Source organism: Macaca fascicularis, chromosome 3 (assembly GCF_037993035.2).
Source record: "Macaca fascicularis isolate 582-1 chromosome 3, T2T-MFA8v1.1".
NCBI classification, from domain to species: Eukaryota; Metazoa; Chordata; class Mammalia; order Primates; family Cercopithecidae; genus Macaca; species Macaca fascicularis.
The window spans coordinates 9,903,382-9,931,082 of NC_088377.1; the positions used below are offsets into that span (position 1 = coordinate 9,903,382).

General features: G+C 44.1%; 1 protein-coding gene across 8 annotated transcripts; it reads left to right on the forward strand.

The window, feature by feature from the left end:
* Nucleotides 1-27,271, forward strand: PIGP (phosphatidylinositol glycan anchor biosynthesis class P). 8 transcript variants are annotated; one of them, XR_012432000.1, is made up of 9 exons: nucleotides 1-85; nucleotides 649-752; nucleotides 3,885-3,957; nucleotides 6,120-6,238; nucleotides 7,522-7,655; nucleotides 18,927-19,029; nucleotides 19,605-19,662; nucleotides 22,561-22,805; nucleotides 26,527-27,271. XR_012432000.1 is itself a non-coding variant. In XM_005548702.5 (5 exons), exons 1-5 carry the CDS (start codon nucleotides 265-267, stop codon nucleotides 7,650-7,652), a joined length of 501 nt encoding a protein of 166 aa, XP_005548759.2. In that variant the 5' UTR covers nucleotides 1-264; the 3' UTR covers nucleotides 7,653-9,460. The 8 variants fall into 8 exon arrangements, 5 of the variants coding, with proteins under 5 accessions (XP_005548759.2, XP_045245228.1, XP_005548760.1 ...); XR_012432002.1 differs by lacking the exon at nucleotides 26,527-27,271 and adding an exon at nucleotides 23,114-23,364; XR_012432001.1 differs by lacking the exon at nucleotides 26,527-27,271 and having other exon boundaries at nucleotides 22,561-23,958.
* The last annotated feature ends 430 nt before the right edge of the window (nucleotides 27,272-27,701 follow it).

Consider the following 27,701-nt stretch of genomic DNA (forward strand, 5'->3'; position numbering starts at 1 on the left):
CTTCGCCGTGGCGATTCGCGGGATCACGCCGGCCTCGTGCCGCCCGGCTCCCACCCAGGGAGGGTCCTCGTGCGCCTGCGCCAAGGTGGGGGGTGTCGTTGCGCCTAGGCCTTTCCCTCAGGTTTTCCTCTTTTCTCCCCCACTGCGGCGCCTGGTCGGCCCTTGCGCAGAGAACTCAGCGCTGAGGTGGCCGAGGTGTCGAGAGGGGCCCGGGTGGGCGTACGAAGGACCCGAGGTCGAGGGCCCCCCCATACCCTGCCTCGAATGAGAAATATAAATCTCCACGAGTGGGCAGGGCCCGGGGCCTGGGCGCCGCGACCCAGCAGGCCCGCGTGCTGGTGGGCGCCGCGCGAGCCTTGTTCCCTGCCCTCCCCTCCCACAGGGAGACCACGCTGGCAGAGCTGGAGCGCGCCTCTGTCCCCCCGAGCCCCTCTCGCTGCCCTATCCCCCGCCACCCCTTCTGTTGCGGGGCGCGCGCCAACCTGGGTGCCTGTGTGCGCGCGAGGCGGGGGCGCGGGTTGCGGACGGGGGCGCGGGAGGCGGTTCTGTGCGGCGGGGGCCGTGCCCGCGGCGGAGCGATGGGGCGAGAATGGACCAATGGTGCCGGGGAGCACCTCGCTGATGGCTGATTGTGTTCCTTTTCCACAGGTTGTCTAAAGCCCCAGGAAAAATGGTGGAAAATTCACCGTCGCCATTGCCAGAAAGAGCGATTTATGGCTTTGTTCTTTTCTTAAGCTCCCAGTTTGGCTTCAGTAAGTACTTTCCTGATGGATGGCCAGGGGCTTTTTCTGGCGTTCAGTGACAAGGGAAGAATCCATTGGTTAGACTGTGTACACATGAACTGTTGATTCTTTCTCCCTATGTCTCTTTTTAAGAGAATCTGAAGGGAACTCGTGTTTGTTGAGTGTTCTGTGTGCCAGCACTAGCCTAGGAGGTTTTAGTCTCTACAAATATTTATACAGCGCCAGACGCGATGGCAAAGTGAATAAAGCCTGGTCCCTGCCCTTAAGGAGGTCGTGGTCTTGTGGAGGAGACAGATGAGTAAATCTACAGTTAGTGCTCAGTGTCAGGGGAGCACGGTGGAGAGACATTGAAACCAGACTGGAAAATCAAGGCTTTTACAGAGGCCTTTCCCCCTGGCACTGATGCTGGTTAGAAAAGAGTAGGAGAGAGGGACGACGTGGAAAGGCCGTGAATGAGGGCGTGAGAGGGTTTGGACCCGAGGAGCTTGGTATGGCACCAGTGTGCCCTGCGGGGATCTGGGGAACAAAAGAAGTAGCCCAGAGAAGTCAGGTTGAAAGGTGTGTCCTTTTCGTCCTGGATCTCCCTTAATCCCCATAACGTTCCGTTTTACAGATACGGAGACTGACGCTCACTGAGACACTAGTATGCTCAGTCACACAGCAAGCCCCAAGTCTCTCCCCAAAAGGATTTGGGAATTTTGAGGCACACAAGAGGGAGAAAATTGAGTGCCCCTGATCCAGCGTTTTGCAACTCTTTGGAAACTAGGAAAGTGGAGGAGTGGTAGTACTTCTGAACCCTAACTAAAATATATCAGCCTGCACCATCAGTACAGCTTGCAGATGAATGTAATGGCCAGGCTGTTACAACTGAAATGAAGTGAAGAAGTTACAACTGAGTTCAAATTCTGACTCCTCCACAGATTACCCATGTGAGCTGGGACGCTCAGCAAATTTTTTGAATCTCAGGTTCCTTATCTGTAAAAGGTTAGTGATAATGATGGTTATTAAATGCTTATGACACATGAAACAGTTCTATGGGGTAGGTTCTGTTATTATTGTCCTTTAAAGATGAGCATCCTGTGGTTTCAGTAACTTACTCAAGATTGCAAAGCTACTAAATGATAGGCCTCTAAATTTGAACCCAAATACACCGACTGACTTCACTCTGCTGCCTCTTCTGACTGTTGTGAGGATTAACCGGGGTAATTTATGTAAAGCATGTAAAATAATGCCTAGGAACGGTTAAGGACTTAATAAGTGTTAGCTACTGATGTTATTGTTAGCAACTTTCGTAAATCCTTGTTCAAAGAATGTATCAAGGATTAGAAGCTATATGAATAAATAAAAGCAATCACTTTAAGACTTAAATTCTGGCCAGCGCAGTGGCTCACGCCTGTAATCCCAGCACTTTGGGTGGCCGAGGCAGGCATATCACCTGAGGTCGGGAGTTTGAGACCAGCCTGACCAACATGGAAAAACCCCGTCTCTACTAAAAATACAAAATTAGCAGGGCATGGTGGCGCATGCCTGTAATCCCAGCTACTCTGGGAGGCTGAGGCAGGAGAATCGCTTGAACCTGGGAGGGGGAGGTTGCGGTGATCGCACCATTGCACTCCAGCCTGGGCAACAAGAGCGAAACTCTGTCTCAAAAAAAAAAAAAAAATTAAATTCCATGATACACACAACCAAAAAGTAATTCAAGTATTTATTGGTGCTTACCATGTGCCAGGCACTGTTACAGGCTAGGAAGGACCAAAACAGCCAAAAATGCCCTGCTTTCATAGAGTTTTTATTCTAACGCTGGGGGGAGATAGTCAATGGACAAATTAAATAAGAAAAACGTATACAGTATCAGGTGATAAAGTACCATGGGGAGAAATTAAGCAAGGGGAAGGAGGATACGGAGTGGAAGGAGGGCCTTTTAATGTGCTGCTGTGTCTTTTTTTTTTTTTTTTTTTTTTTTTTTTTTTTTTGAGACGGAGTCTCGCTCTGCCGCCTAGGCTGGAGGTGCAGTGGCGCGATCTCGGCTCACTGCAAGCTCCGCCTCTCGGGTTCACGCCATTCTCCTGCCTCAGTCTCCCGAGTAACTGGGACTACAGGCGCCCGCCACCAAGCCCGGCTTTTTGTGTTTTTTAGTAGAGACGGGGTTTCACCATGTTAGCCAGGATGGTCTCGATCTCCTGACCTCGTGATCTGCCCGCCTCGGCCTTCCAAAGTGCTGGGCTTACAGGCGTGAGCCACCGTCATCTTTTATTACTCATTCATGAGCACTTATCACAATGTAGTGGAAATATCAATTTTCTCTATTCACCACTAGATATTAAGTTTAGGGAGGGCAGAAGCCATCTCTTTTGGACTCAATATTGTGTCTCACACTCCTGACATACAGAATTCTGTAATACATATTTGTTAAGAAAAGAATGCATCATCACTGATGTAGTAGGTAGTTAAAATTTGTCTCTGCCGCTTACCTTGGGTAGGTGATGAATCCTTTCTAAGCTTCCATTTCCTCATCAGTTAAAATTGCGTACTTGCCTCAGAGGATTGTCTTGGAAGATTATCTTAAATAATGGGTACAGAATGCTTGGAACTGTGCTTAACCCAGTGAGTGGTCAGAACTTAGCCATTGTTGTTGTTATGGTGGGATAACAGTAAAGAGTGCCGCAGAGATTTGGGATTAAGGAAAATAACATTGTACTCTGGGAGATAAGGCAGAAGCTCAACATGTGGTGGATGAGAACTAGGATAGGTAAATTTCCCTTTGAGCAACTAAATGTCTATAATTACTTCAACCTTGTGGGGATGAAGTATTGAACACTTACTGCACATAAAGCAAATTGCTAGGTAATAAGGATTACAACAATTGCTAGGTCGTGATTTGTGTCCTTGAATTGCTTAAAATATAGTGTGAAAGTTAAGATATTTTAAAAAATGACTAATACAGTAATTATAAGTATTATAAGAATTGTACAAAGAAGGAGCTAGAAGAACTGAGAGGAGGAAAAAATCATTTGTGAATCAGGGACACTTCAAAAGAGCTTTCTGTTTTATCTGAATCTTAATAGATTAATATATTAGATATATGTCTTACTGACTCGTCCCTCTTTTTTTTTCTTTTTTTTTTTCTTTTCTTTTCTACAGTACTTTACCTCGTGTGGGCCTTTATTCCTGAATCTTGGCTAAACTCTTTAGGTTTAACCTATTGGCCTCAAAAGTAAGTTTAATGTATTTCTTAAACGAGGATATAATTAATGCTATTTTGAGGAATCATATCCTTTCTTAAACCTATCCAAATCTTAAATATTTATTCTCCTAAAATTCATCAATAGCCATATCGAAATTGAAAGCTTTTTAAAGATCGCTATTGATACCTCTCTAATTAAAGATGGTAGCATGAACATGCATGTTTATCTCCATCCATTTCCTCCAAAAATCTTGTTAAAATGACCCTACAGGGAAAAAACAAAACAAAACAAAAAAAAAACAAGATATAAACCACAGAAACAATAGGATAGCAGAAAAGAGTTATCAACCACATTTTGGAAAGTGGATTGTGATAGGTGAGAAGTAACTGCCTTTGTTTCTGTGATTTTCACATTGCTGAAGTAGTGAAGCCAGCAAGAATATTTGTGCCCTAGAACTCCAGAATAGCTCAGACATTGGGGTACCAGGTAGCTCTTTAATTCTGGGTTAGACTGAAAACATGTTTAAAGGCTTCAGCCTTGAAGTCTCCCTCTCTCATCCCTCAAAGCTGGGAGACCTGCCCTGCCCTCCCCTGCAGAAAACAGGAGTTTTACTCTCTGGCAAGGTTGAGTAAGAGTCTCTAGCATGGGGGCTTCTTAGTCTGAGTGTGGGAATGAGGCATCTTACTGAAAACAGGGAAGTAAGTGAAATCTGCATGGCTTAATGAGAAGGTTTACATCCTCCTCCATCTTCCCTCTTGGGACTTCCAGGCTTATAGACCCTACTCCTTACAGAAAAAGATAGATAGTTATTTCCTGAGGAAGCTGACCAGCCCAAGAGAAAGGATCTATAATTTCTGACATTTAGAGGACCCCAGTAAAGTGGCCAAGTCTCTTAGAGTGAGGCTCACCAGTTGACCATCCCTGCCCACATACAGATAGTGCTCCAACTCACTTGTTAGCACTTCATTTTTAAATATGAATGGACTACTCTAAGTTACCAGACATTAAAATAAAGCCTCTAGCATGAATTGAAAAAGCAGAAAAGTAAAGGGAATTTGAAGGAAATAGAGATAATGCAGGAAACAGAAAAAAAATTTTAAATAACATAAAATTCTCAAAGAGGTAAGAAAGAATTATAACTATGAAACAAGAAGAAAATGCTATGGAAAAGGAATGTTCAGGAAATTATTGTATTTGGAAATTGTAAACATGATAATTAAAATTTTAATTGAAAGATTGGAAAATAAAGGTAATCTCTAGAAATTAGAACAAAAAAATTGAACACAGAAGAAAGTATAATGGTTAAAAATCTAACTATTAGAAGTTCCAGAAAGAGAAAATAATAGAGAACAAATCATTAAACAAAACAAAACAAAACCTGGCCAACATCTTAAGACCCCATTTCTACAAAAAAAATTAAAAATTAGCCAGGCGTGGTGGTGTGTGCCTATAGTCCCAGCTACTTGCAGGGCTGAAGTGAGCTCAGGAGGTTGAGGCTAGTGAGCCGTGATTGTGCCATTGCACTCCAGCCTGGGTGACAGAGGGAAATGCTTTCTCAAAAAAAATAAATAAATAGCACTTCATGTACATAATGATACTGAGAGGCATAATAGAGTCCTGTCAGAGAATTTGAGGCTCTGGTATTGGTGGACACATGGAAAACCAAGTGAACGGACAAAAAGATGTAATTATTCTAGAAAAAAACCCAAAATGTTGTGCAAGAAAATATATAATAATAATGCACTGAGATCTTCATTACAAACTTGTTTATATAGTTACAATTACTTCTAAAACCTGCTGCTATAATGAGAAATTGTGATGTAAGTATAGAAGAGAAGAGGATAGGAGGAGGTTAATTCCTCATCTCCATATTAGCAAGTCTAGAGAAAATGTCTGTAATGGAAAAAATGAAGAAATAGTACTATGCGCATGTTTTGTAACAATGAGGAGGTAGGTACCAGAAGACAGCTCAAGTGCTCAAAGCATTTCTTTTTGGAGAGTGAGACTCCAAGGTTGAGATGGTGGGATAGAGGACTGCACTTTTTCATTATAAGTGAAACTATTTGTCTCTGTGTACATGTATAACTTTATAAAATTTAAATTTAAAAAACGTGTTGGCTTTGTGACTGACTCTCGAGAATTACAGCTTTTTTAAAGTGTCTATTATGTACTTTAATATTCTCTTTGGCAGATACTGGGCAGTTGCATTACCTGTCTACCTCCTTATTACTATAGTAATTGCCTACGTGCTCTTGTTTGGGATTAACATGATGAGTACCTCTCCACTTGACTCCATTCATACAATCACAGGTAACTTTATATAAAAGGAAAGTGCTGGGGCAATGAAAGAGTAGAGTATTAGCACTTTTACCCAGAAAAGCAACAAAGAACAGGCTGCATAACACAGTCGTGGTGCATTCCTGTAACCCCAGCTACTTGGGAGGCTGAGGCAGGAGAATCTCTTGAACCCAGGAGGCAGAGGTTGCAGTGAGCCAAGATCGCGCCACTGTACTCCAGCTTGGGCGACAAGAATGAAACGCCATCCTAAAAGAGAACACACGTATACACACATTGGGACAGTAAAAAGAAGCTACTAACAGAAATAAATACAAACTTATACAAAAGGAAATATTTGCATGAAGGAATTAAGTTCTGATGAATATGCACTAGCTATATTCATGGAGGAAATAAATTATAATGAATTATAACACTGGTTAGCAGGTGTATGTTCCTATAAAATGACAAGTATATACTATATGTGTCTATAATATGTTCCCATTAACTTTGCCTGAGAGAAACTTCTTTTATCCTGAACAGACACTGTTGATCAAGAGATAGCAAATAGTACATGCAGACCTTGTTCAGAAAAAGGACTTTGGGGGTGTGTATCCTCCTCAGGATCGTTGTGTACTCCTTATTCCAATTAGGTGGATAAAAGAGCCACAACACATTCTTCTGGTTTTATTTTTTTTTTAAGTTCTTTCAAGTCTAAAGATGAAAATAAATCAGACTCCTGAGCTTGGTTAAATTCTAGAAAGTAAGGTATTTTTTAAGTTCCCTGGTATGATTTTTCAACTTTTCAAAACCTTTATTAGCCTCTACAATTTATTTCGAAAATCAATTCTATTATTTTTAAATGTCTTTCTAATACACTGCATTCCATGCATTCTTAATTGGAATTGGCAGCAAATAGATAATTTGTGCAAAGAGGGGAAATTGTTAAGTTTGCATGAATATTTATACCAAATGATTTAATAGTTTTGTGGTGTTGATTTAAATACATTTTCAAGGCCTGGATATAATTCTGTTCCCATGAGAAATGTGCAAATGAGACTTTAATCATCATTGTACAGTTGATTAAAATACTAATTTCTTTCCAAGTTAGAGATGAAAAAAATACTTTACCAATTATGTTTTTATTTTAATAGGGACATTTCTTCTAAAGACAGGATTTATCATTTAATTATGTTAAACATGATGTTTGTCACTATCCAGACATCGGCCTAGTAAACTATGTGGTGGGTCTCCATCAGACACAGAGACTGTAGAAGAAATTGCTTGGGTAAACAGAACTTTTTGGTCTTTTCTTACAGATAACTATGCTAAAAATCAACAGCAGAAGAAATACCAAGAGGAGGCCATTCCAGCATTAAGAGATATTTCTATTAGTGAAGTAAACCACATGTTCTTTCTTGCAGCCAAAGAACTTTACACCAAAAACTGAACTGTATGTAACCATACTAACACCAAGCACGTATTTATTTATACATTTTTGCCATTATAATTTTGGCCATAAATTAATTTGACCATCTCTCTTATTAATAGAGAAGTAAAAAATGTCAGTTGACCTTCTCTTAGATTATATTCAATGAATATTGTAAATGTTCTGAAGTATTAATTGTTAATGAACAGGATAAATCCAATATTGCATTACCATATAGCAGAATTTAAAAAAAAATCAGTGTCAGTATAATCAAGAAGTTCCTCCAGAGAGGCATTTATATTGTAATTTGCAAAGGGCAATGGTGTCCTTCCTCCTGTTTATCCTGAGGGGCCCAGAATTCAAATCCTTAGTTTTGGGGGAGGGTACATTTAGTACTTGTGCCATCAGATTTATGTCTAAGACACAAATATTTGTTGAGGACTCATTGTGTACCAGGTATTTTTCTAGGCACTGGTGATGAAGTAATGGTAAGATTCTTTCTCAAAGAGCTTACATTTTTAGAGGCATGGTGAGGTGACTAAGCAAATAAATAAGGAAATGTGATTTGATGAGTGCTATGCAGAGAATTAAGATAATGTATTCTAGAATGCAAAGGGATGACTAGTTCACACTGGGTGGTCAAGGAAGGCCTCTCAGAGAGAGGCTGTTGGGATCTAAGTATAAAGCAGGTGAGGCAAAGACCATAAGGTGGGAAGGAGCTTGGTGTGTCCTAAGAACAGAGAGAAGACTGGCATTGGCCTTAGAGCATACCAAACGAGACAATGTGGTCCCAGGTTAGCCTGGAGAGACCGGGCTCAGATTGTGAAAGGCTTTGTAGGTCAGTGTAGGAAGTGTGGACTTAAATATAAGTGTGATGAGTTTGAGGCACTTTGGGATCAAGCTGTTGGGAGTCTTGAAGGAAAAGAGTGACATAGCCTGATTTCTGTTTTTTAAGTCATTCTAACTGGTGAATGGAGAATAGATTCAGAGGAGGAGCTGGGAAGGGGACAATAACCATATCCTTACCCAGTAAGCATGAGATAGATAACATGAATCTGCTTTTCCTGTTCCCTAGTTTGTCTCAGTTCCTGTTTTATTATGGTGAGAGCATGTCACCACACTTAAGAGCAGTATGAGGGGACTGGACGTAGTGGTTCACACCTGTAATCCGAGCACTTAGGGAGGTTGAGGCAGGTGGATCACTGAGGTCAGGTGTTGGAGACCAGCCTGGCCAACATGGCAAAACCCCAGCTCTACTAAAAATACAAAAATTAGGCGTGTTGGCAGGCGTCTGTAATCCCAGGTACTCAGGAGGCTGAGGCAGGAGAATTGCTTGAGCCTGGGAGGCAGAGGTTGCAGTGACCCGAGATCGTGTCACTGCACTCCAGCCTTGGCAACCGTCTCAAAAAAAAGAAAAGCAGTGTGAGGGAACCAGCCAAATCCAGCAAGTATAGAATGGTAAATAAATCATGGTCTGTTTCTACAGTGGAACACTACACAGCCGTGCAAACAAGAATGCATTACTTCGCTACCTAATAATATGAATTAATATGGCCATAACATTGGGCAAAAAAAAGCCAGACACAAAAGAATAAACTACTGTGTGATTCCCTTTATTTGAAGTGCAAAATCAGCAAAAACTAATCTATGGTGGCAAATATTAGAATAATGGTTACCTTTGGAGAAGAGTATTAACTGGGAGGAGGCATGAAGGAGCCTGCTGGTGAATTGAAAATGCCCTACCTCTTGATCTGGGTGGTGGTTATGGTTACATGGAGGTAATACATGTTTTTTAAAAATCATTAAATTATTAAGATTTCTGCTTCTGATGCAAGTTACACCTCAATAAAAAGGGGGGGAAAAACAGTACCAGTACCAATGCCCACCTCCAGAAAATGTTGATTAATTGGTCTGGAGTAGAGCCCATCGGGGTAATTTTTTAACATCTCCCAGATGCTTCCAATATGCAGCCAGGGTCGAGAATGACTCCCTTACATGATTGGACTCCCTTATATGACTAGACTTAACTGAGTTTTAGTCAAGCAGGGCAGTAGCTGTAAGCTTTGAAAGAGAAAGCCAGCAGTTATCCGAGCAGTTCCCTCCCATCTTTGTGAGACTCCTGCTCATGTCAGCGGTATTCCCTTGTCTTCCCCTAGGACCGGTGATGGACCTGAGACGGGTTTGAAATGGGTCAGAATAGAACCTTCATGGACTCTAGTGTTTTACTGCACATTAAGCCTGAAATTAACTTTTCGTTCTGGTTTCCAACCACTCTGTCCTCACAGGTCATGAAAGGAACACCAATGTTTTGCAAACTATGGGCAGCAGTGTTTTTGAGGGTCATGATCAGTTTAGTGCAGCAATTCTCTACCTTTTTTTAAAATCTTAGGACCCCTTTATTCTTGTAAAGAGTGAGAGCCCCAAAGACCTTTTGTGTATATAGATATATTTTAAAATTAAAATAGAAAATTTTTAAGTAATTGTTTATAAATAATCCATTACCTTTTAGTTATAAAATTAATTCATATCACATAATTAGAAACAAAATTTCTGTTACAGAAACATTTCGCCCAAATCATTGTTGTAATACTAAGCTGATTCTAAAAAGACAAATTTAGCATAAACATATTTGTGAGAAATAATTATATTTTGTAAAACAAAAAACTTCAGTGAGATAAGTAGAATTGTTTTACATTTCTGCAAGTCTCTTTAATGTCTGGCTTCATGGAACACAGCCGGTTCTCATATCTGCGTGTGCATTCAGTCTGTGACATTAGTGCCTGTCACAAAGCCTCTGGAAAGCTCCACTGTATACTCATGAGAGAACAAGGATGAAAAAGACAAAAACATCTCAGCAGTAGTAGGAAAATAGTTTTGACCTCATAGGCCCCCGAAATATGGTCTTGGGACCCCCGGACTTTGGGAACCACTGGTTAGTGGGCCTCCACTAGTGTGTGTGTGATGAACTAGAGTAGAATATGTCAGTGCATTGCACTCGGTAAGGGTAAATATTTTGACTGAACATCTCTTGCAACCACTTCAGACCCTCTCTGTTCACCTCTTACTCCAGCCACTGATGCCCCAAACAGTTCATGCGAATTTAACCAAATCCACGTAGGTACCCCTTATAGTACACTCTGGAAGGAGAGGGGGTTAACACCCATGGGACCAGCCTGGAGCCCAACCTGGGACAAGTGTCAGTGGATGTACACATCTGCCTTTCAGCCCCAAGGAGACAGTTCTGCGCTGCATTCCATGAGCTCCTCAGAAGGTCTCGTGGGATTGAGCTGCAGTTGCCACGATGGTGGTGGACTCAGCCCACGTGCTTGTCTGTCTGCTGTGTTTTGTACCCTCTGCTACTTTGCCCTGCTCTCTGTGGTCACTTTCCCAGTAAACTGCCTGCACACAAGCCTGTGTCCCAGCCTCTGCTTTCAGAACTCCAGCTGAGATGTTTTTTGTTTTTGGTTTTTTTGAGACAGGGTCTTACCCTGTTGCCCAAGCTGGAATGTAGTGGTGCCATCATGGCTCACTGCACCTTGAACTCCCAGGCTGAAGCAATCCTCCCACCTTAACCTCCTGAGTAGCCATGACCAGAGGCATGCACCACTATGCCTAGCTAATCTTTTTATTTATTTATTTATTTTGTTGTGACAGGGTCTCCCTATGTTGCCCAGGCTGTGAGTTGTGGGTTTTTTTTTTTTGTAAAAATGGTGCTTCTGCCATGATGTATAATGCATGTCCTAATTTAAGAAAAAAGTTTGAAAGATACTGTTTTGCAATGAGCCCCAATAATAGCTTAAAATACTCCAAATAGAAAGTGTCAATAATACAAAAATTTCCATATACTAACAAAACATCCTCCAGTGATTCAACTCCCAGGGAGAAGTAAAAGCCCAAGTATGAAATCACCTGATGAAAAGCCTACATAATTTAAATCCAAAATTCTGCTCTCCCTAATTTCTTGACCTGCCCTGTTTTAGTTAAAATGATCTCAATCAGATGCCTGGGTTTCCTCAAGAAGCTGCTGCCTAGGCTGTCATAAGAATGGGAGTCATCCTTAAGCACACTGACCCAACCCAAAATTTCTTGCATCTCTCACTTTTTTAAAGATTGAGTAGGATATACAAAAATGTCATATTAACAGTCCCATCCACATAGAACTTTGAAAACTCAAATAAATCAACTCCTACAGCAATAGTCCTGGAACCCAGTACATTGCATAGTACAGACCCACCAGCCAGTAACTAGAACAGACTTGATGGGACATGGGGAAAGGAAGACAGAAAACGGAAGAGGAAACAGAGATTCTTCTTGATTCATCTTGCTGGGGTACAGGTCAGGCTGTGGCAGTTTTCATGGGTCTCACTCAGTTTAACACAATTAGGTTAATGGTGGCGCTATTTACTACTTTGGGGTGGGAAGAAATGTACTTATCCCACCTTTTCTAGTCAGGAGAGTTTGTCATTCCGTTGTTAAATAAATAAATAAATAAATAAAAACCCTAAAATGTCAATGGCTTGTCATAACAGAGTTTAGTTTTCAAAGAACTGCACATTGAGATAGCCACTAAATCTGAACAGGGCCACATGGACAAGCACAGTGGATGTTTCAGCGATTACCTATCTGGACCTATGACTAAGGACCAGATATTCTTTTCCTCTGTATGCCTTATCACCACTTAAGTCTCAGAGGTCAGAAATGCAATGGAAATCTCAATTAGGGACCAAAGGAGTCGCAGAGTCAGAAATGATGGCACTGTGGAAAATACAATTCTTGAACAAGTACATTTGTGGACCAAGATTCATATTTTCACATAATGCAGGGGAAAATATCGTCCAATAATTCAATACCTGCCTAAGGTTATTTCTGCAAATCCAGCATGCCCAAGCTCTGCTTGTGTAGGTTACAGTCACAGGGGACCCTATGGCCAGGGCTGGAAGAAGCCAGCTAGAGCCTCACAGTGACTCAGATGTCACACTCCATTTGCACTGTAATCAGCCCACTTGTGTCATAAAGCCTGTTTACACAAAGCCTGGCATATTAGAAGCGGTTGTGAGTCAGCCTGCGTCAGCTGCTGCGGCTGCCCCAAGAGGCCCATCTCTCCATGTGATACTTTGGTTTCTAAGGCAACCTCTTTTGAATGTTCTCAGTGAATGCACCATGAGTGGGCATATCCTGGGGAAAGTTCAATCACTCACTCCTCACCACCCTTCTGTGAAGGACTTACGCACCTGACAAGAATTAAAATACAGCATCTGCCTTATTACTGATGGAGCCAGATTTTCAAGTGCTGCATAAGCCTAAAGCCAAAATCATGCTTTCTTCCCTAAATCTAGACTTGGGGACTGATGTAAGGAGGACTGGGTCTGCAGACCTAGAGACGGGGCCTGACCAGCTGCATGCTCAGGAGGTGGCAGGGCCAGGCGGACAGCAGACAACCCCATGCAGTCACTCTTGGCTCATTTTCACCCATCGGATAAGTCACAGCTCTTCCCAAGGGTGTAAAGAATATAGGGGGCTGGGCGTGATGGCTCACACCTGTAATCTCACCAATTTGGGAAGCCGAGGCAGGTGGATCACCTGAGGTCAGGGGTTCGAGACCAGCCTGACGAACATGGAGAAACCCTGTCTCTACTAAAAATACAAAAATTAGCTGGGCATGGTGGCGGGCTCCTGTAATTCCAGCTACTCGGGAGGCTGAGGCAGGAGAATCACTTGAACCCGGGAGGTGGAGGTTGCAGTGAGCCGAGATCGCTCCATTGCACTCCAGTCTGGGCAACAAGAGTGAAACTCCATCTCAAAAAAAAAAAAAAAAAGAATATAGGGAAGACAGTGGCAGAAGTGGCTTCCTCACTGCTACCCCAAAAAGGCAGAAGTGTTACAGTTGTTGATGTATGGCTCCCAGATACTAGCCACTTTCATTGTCTCCTGTTTTCCCCTATATTAAACAGTGAGTACAACAAACATCTTTTGTGGTTAAACTTTATGAAATTGTGTCCTTGGGCTAGGCTTCTTGTACTGGAATTACTACAGGGTCAAAGAGCTTGAATGTTGATATGGTTCAGCTCTGTGTCCCCATCTAAATCTCATCTCGGATTGTAAAACATGTTGAGGGAGGGTCCTGGTGGGAGGTGACTGGATCATGGGGGTGGTTTCCCCAAAGCTGTTCTCTTGCTAGTGAGGGAGTCCTCACGAGATCTGATGGTTTAAATGTGGTAGTTTCCCCTGCACTCTATCTCTTTCTCCTGCCGGTATGTAAGATATGCCTTGCTTCCCCTTCACCTTCTGCCATTATTGTAAGTTTCCTGAGGCCTCCCCAGCCATGTGGAACTGTGAGTCAGTTAAACCTCTTGTTTATAAATTACCCAGTCTCAGGTAGTATCTTTATAGCAGTGTAAGAACAGACTAATACAAATAATACTAGTACAAAACAGACTAAGACACTTAATATAAAACATCAGACTGATGTCCAAAAGGATTCTATCAATTTACTCCTTATAACACCAACATTGGGGATTACCCATGTACCCTTATGTATTGTTCCTCAAATTTGGAGTATACAAAATGTAATGGTGTTCCATTTTTTCTAATCTAACTAAATATGCTTTGATTTTCCACAGTTCATTATTAACAGACATTTCAGAGTCATTTATTGTGGGATTTCCTGACCCTCCTTTGGGTTGCTTATGCTTATTCTATCAAACAAAATGGAAGAGGATACTGGTTTTTAATCTATGGTATTTGTTGTCACTGCCATTGTGCTTATCGAGGCCCATGGTTCCACCTCCTCTCTCCTCTCTCCTCTCCCTCACAAACTGCCAAAGGCTCACAGGGCTTGGAGCTCTGTGTCCAGCGGACTGTGTCTCAACCAACTCTCTATTCAAGGCCCTCCTCCATGGGTGCTGCACACCCACTGTATTGGTCTCTGTCCACCTGTCCCAGTCTCAGGATCAGCAGCCATCACTGCTGGGGTTGGGCACACGCCCTGTGGCAGAGGCTTCTGGCGTCTCTGTGTTTGTTCTCCCCATCTGCCTTTGAAAGAGTTCCCCATTTTTAACAAGGCATGTGGTAGCCCAGAATAGAGCAACAAAAAGTGAGCCAGATGCCAGAAAGTGGCTCAGTAATTCCCACTTGTCCCACTGTTGCTAAGAAATTAAGTAAAGGAATGGTATGTAGTTCTAATTTGCAAATTGGAATACTAACAAAACTCAGTATTTTTATTCAAATAGTGAATAAAAACTCAGTATTTTTATTCAAATAAATAAATAGTGAATAAGTAAATAAATGGCACTTAAGTGGCCAACCTCCAAGGAGCAAAGTAAAAAGAGCATGGGTTTTGGGAATCTATTAGAACTGAGTTCAAGTCCCAGCTATACTACTTCCTGCCAGTGTGACCTTGGGCAGGTTACATTACCTCTCTGTAAACATCACTTATTGTATAGGCTACTGGGAAACAGGAAGTGTATAAAATGCTTAAAACCGTGCTTGGGCCACAATCAGGCCTTGAGTAATGGTTATCGCTACTGTACCCTACACTTTTCCTCACGGTGGTCCCCACTCTGGTGCTTCATCTCCACCGATTCCTGTCCATCATTGTATTTATTTCCTGGGGCTGCAGTAACAAATCACCTCAAACTTAGTGGCTTCAAACAATGGAAATGGATTATCTCGCTGTCCTGGAGGTCACAAGACTGAGGTGAGCTTCAGGGCCATCAAGGCCTCAGCAGGGCCAAGCTCCCTCCAGAGGTGGGAGGGGGACGCTGCCTGGCCTTGTCCAGCCTCACGCCGCATTCCTTGGCTTGTGGCTGCATCTCCCCACTGCCTGCCTCAGTGATCCTGTGGGTGCTCCCCTTCAGTATACATCAAACCTCCCATGGCCTCTCTCCTCTAAGGACATGTTCCCGCGTTGCTATAAAGAACTACCTAAAGGCCGGGCGCGGTGGCTCAAGCCTGTAATCCCAGCACTTTGGGAGGCCGAGACGGGCGGATCACGAGGTCAGGAGATCGAGACCATCCTGGCGAACACGGTGAAACCCCGTCTCTACTAAAAAAATACAAAAAACTAGCCGGGCGAGGTGGCGGGCGCCTGTAGTCCCAGCTACACAGGAGGCTGAGGCAGGAGAATGGCGTAAACCCGGGAGGCGGAGCTTGCAGTGAGCTGAGATCCGGCCACTGCACTCCAGCCTGGGCGACAGAGCGAGACTCCGTCTCAAAAAAAAAAAAAAAAAAAAAAAAAAGAACTACCTAAAGCCAGGCGCGGTGGCTTATGCCTGTAATCCCAGCACTTTGGGAGGCCAAAGTGGATGGATCACAATGTCAGGAGTTCGAGACCAGCCTGACCAACATGGTGAAACTCCGTCTCTACTGATAATACAAAAATTAGCTGGGCATGGTGGTGCATGCCTGTAATCTCAGCTACTCAGGAGGCTGAGGCAGGAGAATCGCTTGAACCCGGGAGGCAGAGTTTGCAGTGAGCCAAGATTGCACCACTGCACTCCAGCCTGGGTGACAGAGCGAAACTCCACCTCAAAAAAAAATAAAACTACCTAAGACTGGATAATTTGAGACAGGGTATCACTCTGTCACCTAGGTGTGAGTGCAGTGGGATCACTGCTCACTGCAGCCTCAACTTCCTGGGCTCAAGCAATCCTCCTGCCTCAGCCTGCTGAGTAGCTGGGAGTTTAGGTGTGTGCCACCACGCCCAGCTAGTTTTTGTGGGTTTTTTTTGTTTTTTAATTTTTAGTAGAGGTGGGGTTTTGCTGTGTTACCCAGGCTGTTATGAAACTCCAGAGCTCAGGGATTTGCCCGCCTCAGCCTCTGCAAGTGCTGGGATTACAGGCGTGAGCCACCGTGCCTCTACTGTACCGTCTCTATCTTTAGATTTGTTTAGATACACAAACACCACTGTGTCACCACTACCTGCAGCATTCATGCGGTAACACGCTGTGTCGGCTTGTAGCCTCGGAGCCTGAGGTTGTACCATGCAGCCTAGGTGTGAGGAGGCTATGCCATCTAGGTTTGTGTAGGTCACTCTGTGATGTTCACACAGTGACAAAATCGCCTGATGACACATTTCTCAGACCGTATCCCCGTTATTCAGTGATGCATGACTGTGCCTCATCATTTCTCTCTCTGTCATCTGTGATACTCAAACACATACCTGGTTCTGTATCTACGTATGTCAGTCTCTGTAATTGTCCTCAGCAGTATGACTGTAACAGGCCTCTTGTCTAAGCACCTCAAAGAGAGGAAGCGTGTCGGCCGGGCGCGGTGGCTCAAGCCTGTAATCCCAGCACTTTGGGAGGCCGAGACGGGCGGATCACGAGGTCGGGAGATCGAGACCATCCTGGCTAACACGGTGAAACCCCGTCTCTACTAAAAAAATACAAAGAACTAGCCGGGCGACGTGGCGGGCGCCTGTAGTCCCAGCTACTCGGGAGGCTGAGGCAGGAGAATGGCCTGAACCCGGAAGGCGGAGCTTGCAGTGAGCTGAGATCCGGCCACTGCACTCCAGCCTGGGAGACAGAGCGAGACTCCGTCTCAAAAAAAAAAAAAAAAAAAAAAAAAGAGAGGAAGCGTGTCTGGGCATCTTATACAGGGCTGTGGGCCAGTACCTGCCACACCCGGCTCCTTTTGAGTCATCAGAAGGGCCTGCCCCTCCCACTCAGGGCCCATATCTGCTGTTTCTTCTGCCTCGAACTCCCGTCCTCCTCCTCTACCCTCCTTCCCCTCTCCCTTCACACTGAGCTTCCTTCCTTAGGCCTATCCTCCACAATAGTGCTCACAACTTATTTCCCATGTACCCTTTTGTGCAAGCCACACCATGCCAGGGACGCTGCCTGTTTGGTCAGCTCATTCCCAAGGCCTGGCTCAGTGCCTGGTAGGCAGAAGGGCCCTCGATAAATACCTGCCCAATGAATGAGTAACCCAGGCAGAGAAAGTGGCAGTGGAGGTAAAGCGTATCTTGGGGGCTGTCTACCCAGAGCCCTATGCTGCTTGCCCTGGCTCTAATGGATGGACAGTCGGATGGACAGATGGAGGGACAGAGGGCCTTGGCATAATTTGGCTGCCTTGTCTCTGAAGGTTGGAATGTAAACTTCTCTTCCACCCCTCTTCACGACAGCCATGTGAAGAATCTGAGAGAAAAGAGACCATGGGGCCTGTGCAAAGTCAATGCGGGAAATGGAATGGGTTTTATACCATGCCTGCAACGTTCACCCGAAAAATGGGGCCGCTGAGCTGCTGGCGTGGGCAGGAAAGTGAACAGATGTGCAGAAAAGTCCTTTCCATAAAAAAAAAAAAAAAGAGAGACAAATCCCCAAATAGTTTCACAGTTCAGCATTTTCTGTCCTGGTCATCTGGGCAACTGGGACCTTTGTGCAGTTCCGCTTCCCATCACCCCAGCTCAGCTGGACCAACTCAACTCACAGATCTGGACACTGGGTCTCAAGTATTCCCATCGTTTCCTTCTTGCTGTGTGAGGCCATGGGAGTGTTCACCCCCTGTAATAGTTAGTTTTCATGCTGTTGATAAAGACATACCTGAGCCTTTATTTGTATAGGAAAAGGGGTTAGTGGACTTACAGTTCCACATGGCTGGGGAAGCCTCACAATCATGGCGGAAAGCAAGGAGGAGCAAGTCAGGTCTTACATGGATGGCAGCAGGTGAAGAAAGAGAGCTTGTGCATCGAAACTCCCGTTTTTAAAACCATCAGATCTCATGAGATTAATTCACTATCATGAGAACAGCATGGGAAAGACCCACCTCCATGATTCAATTATTTCCCACTGGTCTCTCCCACATATGGGAATTATGGGAGCTACAAGATGAGATTTGGGTGGGGACACAGAGCCAAACTAATCCAAATCCCCCTAATCCTCTGTTTCCTCACCTGTTAGATGGAGACCCCTCTCTCCATTATCCCCAGGGCTGAATCAGGTGGAGTGGGTGAAACTCCTGGTATTCACAGAGCCTGTCCCATGGTCTCGCTGCTGCTCACTGCATGTTCCCTAACCCCACCCGCACCCCCAGATGGGCTTCCATTTCTCTCTGAATGTACCCTATGGTACACACCCTGGTCCAAAGGCAGACTTGGCTGTTTCATTTGTCTTCACAGGGACTTGATTGATTCATCTTGGGTCCCAGTGCCTAACTCAGGGCAGCTACAATATATATATGGTTGTTGAGTGAAGAAGAAAAAAAAATTGAGACATTCCTATCAGAAATCATCAGATGTGTTATAATTAAACTGTAGGTACAATAAAAGAAGTATAAACTTTTCTTTCTTACATTTAGGAGTCAAATCATTGACCCAGATATTTTGAATTATCAATATGGAGATCCTGTAACAACCTTAAATTACTAGAAAGCCACCATTGTTTACTATTTTCAAATTTTGGTAAGTTTTTTAAGATTTTTTTTCCCCTGAGGTTACTAAAGTTTATGAAACTCATTTGATAACGACTTCAGCCCAAATTCCCCATCATTGTCTAACATGAAGATTAAATTTGGTGTGTGTGAAAGATAGATGAACTGCTACAGGACAAAAAGGCAATTAGAAATAATGGCCTCTGGCCACAAAGGCACACAAATTAAAGGACTGTCAACCCAGGACAGAGATTCTATCAGTGATGAATCTGGCATTTCACTTGACTGCTAATCTAGTACAATTATGGGAAAACTAACCGAGATGACCTGAGTGCACAGACAGACTGGGCCATCCGTCTCCCAAGTGAAATTTCCCGGTACCCAACTTCAGGCTTTGCTTTTCCATCACTGCTGAGTGGCAGTATGGCAGAGAGAGATGACCTTTACTTAACCTTGAGAATAACTCCACCTCTTCCTGGCCAAAATAGAGAATGTATGTCAATGCCTGCTGACAATCCATTTACAGGAGTTATTGCATGTTTGGTCTAAGTTGATGATCTCTTTGCCTTTTTGAACTTTATTTTACAAAATAAATATGTTCCATAGGCCGTCTTGGACTATAAAGGACCACACACCAGTGACAGATGCATGACAAATTTAAAAGGTAACTTGTATCTGTTTTGTTTTGTTGTAGGGTTTTTTTTTAACTCTAACATTCAGCTGAACTAATATAAAGAAATAACCAAGTTTCACCTGCCACCTTCTCACTGGGTGATACTCTACTTTCTTTCCTTTAGGTATTTAGAAAATGTTTATTGCTGTCAGCAACCCAGTAGATAAGTGATTCCAAAACAAATCCTGAATCAAGCACTTTTCAGACTTAACTCCTTCCTTCCCAAACATACCTGTGTAATGATTTGTTCAAAGACCTGAAGTAAACGACATCAGATCAGATATCCAGTCCTTCAAAGAAAATGGTTTCAGTGAAGTTAAATCCCAAAACTTGCCCTCATTTTCACCTCTTCAGCCCATCCTTATCAGGAGCTTCTTGTCACCAATGAGATGAGTGGTAGTTCGTGTGTCGGACTAAATCAGATTTTTTTCTGTTGGGTTAATCAAGACAATGTCATGAACCAAATAACTTAGTGATTGAAAGGCACTAATGGCTCATGACCAGCCTGACCAGCATGGCAAAACCCCGTCTCTACTAAAAATACAAAAATTAGCTGGGCGTGATGGTGGGTGCCTGTAATCCCAGCTACTGGGGAGGCTGAGGCAGGAGAATCACTTGAACCCAGGAGGCGGAGGTTGCAGTGAGCCAAGATCACGCCATTGCTCTACAGCCTCAGTGACAAGAGCAAAACTCCGTCTCAAAAAAAAGGCACTAATGAAGCACATCAACCACACTCTCTGTGGATCGATAGACTATTTCAGAAATACCCTTGATTTTGGTATTTTTAGTATTTTTAGTAGATAAGGGGTTTTACCATGTTGGTCAGGCAGGTCTCAAATTCCTGATCTCGTGATCCGCCTACCTTGGCCTCCCAAAGTGCTGGGATCACTGGCGTGAGCTACCGCACCCAGACTGCCCTTTATTTCTTTCTCTTGTCTGATTGCTCTGGCTAGGACTTCCATTACAATGTTGAAGAGGAGTGGTGAGGGTGGGCATCCTTGTCTTGTTCCAGTTCTCAGAGGGAATGCTTTCAACTTTTTTCCCGTTCAGTACTATGTGGGCTGTGGATGGCCTTTATTACATTGAGGTATGTCCCTCGTATGCTGATTTTTCTGAGAGTTTTAATCATAAAGGGGTGCTGGATTTTGTCTAATGCTTTTTCTGCATCTATCAAGATGATCATGCGATTTTTTTTTTTTTTTTTTTTTTTTGAGATGGAATTTCACTCTTGTCACCCAGGCTGGAGTGCAATGGCATGCTCTCGGCTCACTGCAACCTCTGCCTCCTGGGTTCAAGCGATTCTCCTGCCTCAGCCTCCCAAGTAAGTGAGATTACAGGTGTGTGCCACCACACCCAGCTAATTTTTGTGTTTTTAGTAGAGACGGGGTTTCACCATGTTGGCCAGGCTGGTCTTAAACTCGTGACCTCAGGTGATCTGCACACCTCCGCCTCCCAAAGTGCTGAGATTACAGGCATGAGCCACCGTGCCCAGCCACAAAGTTCCCTGTTAATAAAAGGGCCCAGAAAAGGCAGGCCCAGACAGAAAAAAAATATGCTTTACCATCTCTAGAGAGTCTGTGTGCCCACTATTTTTATTTTTGTTTCTTTCTGTTTATTTTCCTATCACAATTAGTAGGAAGATATTTCAAACAAAAAAGACTATATCCAGGCCAGGCACGGTGACTCACGCCTGTAATCCCAGCACTTTGGGAGGCTGAGGCAGGTAGATCGCTTGAGCTCAGGAAATCGAGACCAGCCTGGGCAACATGGCAAAACCCTGTCTCTACCAAAAATAGAAAAATTAATCAGGTGTGGTGGTGTGCGCCTGTAGTCTCAGCTACTTGGGGGGCTGAGGCAGGAGAATTACTTGAACCTGGGAGGCAGAAATTGCAATGAACCCGGATCACACCACTGCGCTCCAGCCTGGGTGGCAGAGCGAGACACTGTCTCATAAAAAATAAATAAATAAGTAAATAAATAAATAAATAAAGAGAGAAAAGAAAAAAGACTATATCCAAATTGACCTATGGGAAAGTCATTTTCATAGGTCAAAGTGGTCACATATCAGCATTGCACATGGTTCTGCCTGATGCATCTGGTCCAGGACAGAAGGTAGTAGGGGCAAGGGCCTCAAATCTCTTCCTCAGGCAGCTCTGGGTGTGGAGCGGAGCGGTCCCCAAGAGACCAGAGGCTGATGGCAGCTGTGAAGAGAGAAGGCTGGCTACTGCACCCCCAGAGCAGAGGGAAAAGGGACGGTCACAGGGAAACTGACTCAGAAAAGCAAACAGGCTGGGTCATCCCTGGGGGAGGAGGACCCTGGGGCTGACTCTCGGGGTGGTCCGTGTCCCCAGCCAGGTCCTTCCAGGCAAGTCTCAGGATGTCCTCAGCCCATTCTCAAGATAGTCACCCACCTGAAGACCTCAGGGCCAAGCCGGCCCATGCAAACAGACTATGCAGGTGGCCTGGCAAACCTGGCCCCATGCCAGTTTCCGTACTATTTGAAATGTAAGTCTGCGTTGGTTTCAGCTCAGGGTTTTGTTTTGATTTGGTTTTTCTGAGACAGAGTCTCACTTTGTTGCCCAGGCTGGAGTGCAGTGGTGCAATCTTGGCTCACAGCAACTTTCACCTCCCAAGTTCAAGTGATTCTCCTGCCTCAGCCTCCCGAGTAGCTGGTATTACAGGCGTGCCCCACCATGCCTGGCTAATTTTTGTGTTTTCAGTAGAGACAGGGTTTCTCCATGTTGGCCAGGCTGGTCTCAAACTCCTGACCTCAACTGATCCACCCACCTCGGCCTCCCAAAGTGCTGGGATTCCAGGCGTGAGCCACTGCACCTGGCCTAGCTCAGGGTTTTAAGTGGATTAGTGAGTTGTCTGTTTGTTCTTCCCCAGGGCACCTCAGCTTTTGAATGTGTGGCCACCGCCACCTTCATGGCCCTGGACAGCTCGACACTAAATTTCCAACCACCCCTTCCGGTATGATGAGGCTGCCTGGCCATCCTCGGTGGAATCAACCACACTCAGCTCTGTGGAAGAAGGAATGCCCAGCACTGTTCCCCAGAGCCGCCTGCAGCAACTGACAGCCGCCCGCCTCGGCCGCCGCTCCACCTGCTCAGGCCTGCCTTCAGAGTTGTCAGGTGAGAGGGGACAACTTTGCAAAGGCTGTGGCAGGAGGGACAGCATCGCTACCCCGAGGGCCCAGGCCAGGAGGCCCTCACCTGGGCCTGCTGCAGGGAGAGGCTGTAACCACAAACCCCTTCTCTGGCTCCAGACCTGTCCTTTCCAGCCCACTGATGGGGAGGACAGTGGGTGGCAGTGAGGACAGAACAGTGACACTAACGCTTACCTGAGGAATGCTCATTTACCTGGAGGCATGCCCTTGTTCCACCTCTGGGGACCTCCCTCAGGCTAATACACAGCTCTGTGGTCCCTGCTTCTCCCTCAGCATCCTCTGACAAGGCCACCTCTCCTGGATGCCACCCACAGAGCCCTGGGGACCCGGATACTGGTCCCCATGGGGCCCCTGTGAGAGTTGAGCAAGTTATCAATCACATGCACTTCAGTATCCTCAGCTGTCAAATGGTGATGAAAATGGTAGTTATGTCACAGGGCTGTTGTGAGGATGAAACGAGCAAAATACTTAGACCAGCACATGGTGCATAGGAAGGATTCAACAAGTGTTACGTGATTATATAAGTATTATTCTTGTTGTTGTTTCAAAGATGCAAGCGTCTCATGCAACCCATGTCAGGAAGGCAGCTGGGATCAGAAATACAAACGAACAAGTAACTGTTAGGTTGGTGCAAAGGTCATTGCAGATTTTGCCATTACTTTTAGTGGCAAAATCGTCTATGACTTTTGCACCATCCTAATATCTAGCTAACAGGTCTCTCAGCTGCTCATCTCTGTTCCTCCAACCACAGCTGTTTCATTTCATGTCCCACTACAGATCAACTTTCTCTGCTCCCCAGTCCTTATGGCCAAATGTGTCTGTCTATCCTAGCTCCTCGATGTTTGTATTATAGGCTCAACTGTGTTCCCTGGTTGGCTTCCCGCTTGCACTGGGGGATGGTCCTTGAAAAAGAGAGAAATAATTGGGGCATAGGCCCCAAAGGTGTCTGCAGTAGGACAAGTGAGAACCTTGATAGGAATTCTTCGCAGGCTGATTCCAAATGAGAGCTGAATATCTGTCCTTCCTGGAGAAGATGCAAAAGCAAAAACCTATTGTGAGCTTGGATGTCACTGCCAATGTGGTTAAATCAGTGTACTTCTTTGGCTAATACAAAATAATGTTTTCTTTTATTTGGATCAGAATTTTGAAGAGCTTGTTCTCCAATAACAACTAGGTCAGCCTTGGCTATCTAGAAGCTATCTTGAAGTTTTGGGGGGTTTTGTTTGTTTGAGATGGAGTTTTGCTCTTCTTGCCCAGGCTGGAGTGCAGTGGCACAATCTCAGCTCACTGTAACCTCTGCCTCCCTGGTTCAAGCAGTTCTCCTGCCTCAGCCTCCCGAGTAGCTGGGATTACAGGCACCCACCACCATGCCCAGCTAATTTTTTATATGTTTAGTAGAGATGGGGTCTCGTCATGTTGGTGAGGCTGGTCTCGAACTCCTGACCTCAGGTGGTCCACCTGCCTCAGCCTCCTAAAGTGCTGGAATTACAGGCGTGAGCCATCTCGCCCAGCCAAAAGGAAATTGAAGCTTTATATGTTATTTTTACTCTACCTAATGTTATCTTCTTGTCATATTTTAAATGTTTTGTTGTTGACTATATGAGACAAAAACTAAAAGGACCATTGTGATGGCTTGTCTGAGGTGACATGCTTGGTGAAGTTCAGGTCATGCTGAAAGTACTTTGGGTGACTTAAATAACTGACAAACGAAACAACTATTAGGATGAGCTTTCTGGTCTTCTCCTGTGTGTGGAAAAATAATTGTGCTCATTTTTATGGTCACTCTTTAAGAACTGGCAGAAGAGTGTGAAAAAGGAGAAAGGGTAATGGTTTTGGCATTTCATTTAAACAAAGGAACAGGAGACATTTGTTTCTTTAGGATTCAACAAGTAAAAGAGGGAAGTGCATAATGTTGGGCCAGGATGCTTTTCTTCCTTTTTTTTTTTTAATTATACTTCAAGTTCTAGGGTACACGTGCACAACGTGTAGGTTACATATGTATACATGTGCCATGTTGTGTGCTGTACCCATCAAAAGGTTTCTCTTTTGAAGTGATGAAATGTTTTAAAATTGACTGTGGTGATGATTGCATGTATCAGTGAAAATACTAAAAACTATTGAATTGTATCCTTTAAATGTGTGAATTATAAAGTATATGAATTCTATCTCAATACAGCTATTTTTAAAAAAAAATGAATGAATGAAAACTGGTAACAACAATCAAAAAGCTACCTAAGTCACCCATATAAGGGTCATCCCAAACATATCCCGAAACTGACCTAAAATCTGAGAAAATTGGTCTCTTGATGAAGCCATTCCCCCTCATATTGCCTAATTAGCCTCCTAATGCTGAGTGATTTGTATTCATTGTATCGCATCTTATACAATCAATAAACAATACTCCTTTTTTTGAGACAGGGTCTCGTTCTGTCGCCCAGGCTGGAGTGCAGTGGCACGATATCAGCTCACCACAGCCTTCGTCTCCCAGGCTCAAACGATCCTCCCTCAGCCTCCCAAGTTGCTGGGACTATAGGCACACACCACCACGCCTGGCTAATTTTTGTATTTTTTGTAAAGATCAGGTTTTGCTATATTGCCCAGGCTGGTCTTGAACTCCTGAACTCAAGTGATTCACCTGCCTTGGCCTCCGAAAGTGGTAGGATTACAGGCATGAGACACTGCGCCCAGCCTGCAATAAGTAATACTTGTAAAACGTTAAGTTATCCCAAAATATAGAATCCAAAATAATTTCTTTCCATTTTAAACCTAAGCAAGTAGGTGATTGGTTGTTCTGTATCTGTTTGTAGTGAATATTTGCCATGTGACAAATGACAAGTTTTTCACGAGTCATGCCCCGAGTAGTTTTAGTACCTGTCAATGGTTTATAAAAACGTGAAAAGTAGGGCCAAATTCAGGAAGCACATCTGAGCTTGGAGAATATAAGTTCTTCCCTACCACCAGCAAATAAGAATGTCAAAAGTTGTAGCAACTTTTAAAGCAAGCAAAACCAGAAAGTAAGGAGCATATGGTAATTTCTCCAGTGCTAAAAGCCAGCATTGCAGCTGCTCTATGTGCAGCCTTGAAGTATGATAGAAAAGAAATAAAATAGGCCTGGTGCAGTGGTTCATGTTTGTAATCCCAGAACTTTAGAAGGCAGAGGCAGGAAGATTGTTTGAGGCTAGGAGTTCAATACCAGCCTGGGCAACATAGCAAGACATCCTGTCTATAAAAAAAATAAAATTTAAAAATTAGCTGGGCGTGGTGGTGCGTGCCTGTAGTTCCAGCTACTTGGGAGGCTGAGGCAGGAGGATTGCATGAGCCTAGGAGCTCTAGGCTGCAGTGAGCTATGATCACACCAGTGTACTACAGCCTGGGCAACAGAGCAAGCCCTGTGAGACGGGAAGGGAAGGGAAGGGGAGGAAAGGGGAGGGGAGGGGAAGGCAGAGGGAGGAAGTCTTTGTTTGTTATTTAAATACAAAGCTATAATGGACATTATTCAAGAAGCTGTTTCTTCTGTATACTAACAAATGCCCCAGAGACATGGAAGAGAACAAGCAGCTACAGAAGGAATCAAAATTTAAAGAGAATTTAAAAGAAAACAAGATAGAGCCCTCTCTGCAGCCTGTCCCATTAAGGTGTAAAAGCCTCTGAGGTTGGAATTCTGACTAACGCTTCAACTTCCACAGATAGGTGGCAAGCCAAAGGGATCCTCGTGTTCACAGAAAGTCTTCCTGAAACCCAAGTGGACACCCAGTTCAGAGACCATGAAGTGAAACAGCTGGAGAAACTCCCTGGAAAGTTTCACTGGGGACAAACACTGGATTATTCAGATTAGCCTGGGCCATGAAAATATTCTACTAGAAGCATTGTGAGCTGAATCCAGGTGCCCTGGCTTCAAATCCCATCAGAGGTGGATTCTGACATGAGGTAGATTATGAGCCCACAGCCACCAGGAAGAACCAGTCACAGGCAAGAGCTTTTAGCCCTGCCCGGAAGGAAAGTACCACCAAGTTCCCAAAAGCAGCAGACAAGTGTCCTTCAGGAACTGAGAGACTCAGCCTGGTATTGTGTGCTAATAATTACACCCGGCTTTTTTGTTTTTTAAAGAAAAACAAGTTGTAAAATTCCAGCACTTCGGGAGGCCGAGGCAGGTGGATCCCTTGAGCCCAGGAGTTTGAGACCAGCCGGGACAACATAGTGAAACCCTGACTCTATAAATAATAATAATAATAATAATAATAATAATACAAAAATCAGCCAGGCGTGGTGGCACATGCCTCTTGTCCCAGCTACTCGGGAGGCTGATGTGGGAGGATCACTTGAACTTAGGAGGTTGAGGCTGCAGTGAGCCAAGAATGCACCACTGCACTCCAGCCTGGGTGACAGACGTTGTCTTAAAAAAAAAAAAAAAAAAAAAAAAAAAAAAGAAAGAAAAGAAAAAGAAGGAAAAAAGATAAATTGATTTCCAGACCTTAGGGGGAAATTGAACACACCTAAGGTTTTCCTTTGTATCAAAGCAGAGGCAGGGCTATGAGCCTTGTTCATCCACACTCCACTAAAGGGAGCTGGCAGGAGTGCCAGGAAGTTCATGTGGGGCTCACTTCCCAAGGCCCGAACCCCACAGAGGTGATGGCTTCCGAATTGTTGTTGGTGAGACATCACACTCCACTAACTTCGTGACTGATACTCAGTTGTCCTGCCTGTGACAGTGTTTGCTTGGGTCAGTTCTGATGAGGAATGAATGTGTGTTTACATTTAGGAAATTTCTCCATTTAGGTATGTTTATGCTTACGTCACTTCAAGTGGCTTTCTAGATTTTGGCAAAAATAAAATGATGTATACTAAAGCTAACCATACACAT

Excerpts from the sequence above, each read along its gene's own strand:
- PIGP (XM_005548702.5), top strand. The coding sequence starts at position 265 with ATGAGAAATATAAATCTCCACGAGTGGGCAGGGCCCGGGGCCTGGGCG. Across the intron at positions 339-648 it reads CCCAGCAGGCCCGCGTGCTG|GTTGTCTAAAGCCCCAGGAA; the intron begins GTGGGCGCCGCG and ends CCTTTTCCACAG. Across the intron at positions 6,239-7,521 it reads CTCCATTCATACAATCACAG|ATAACTATGCTAAAAATCAA; the intron begins GTAACTTTATAT and ends CTTTTCTTACAG.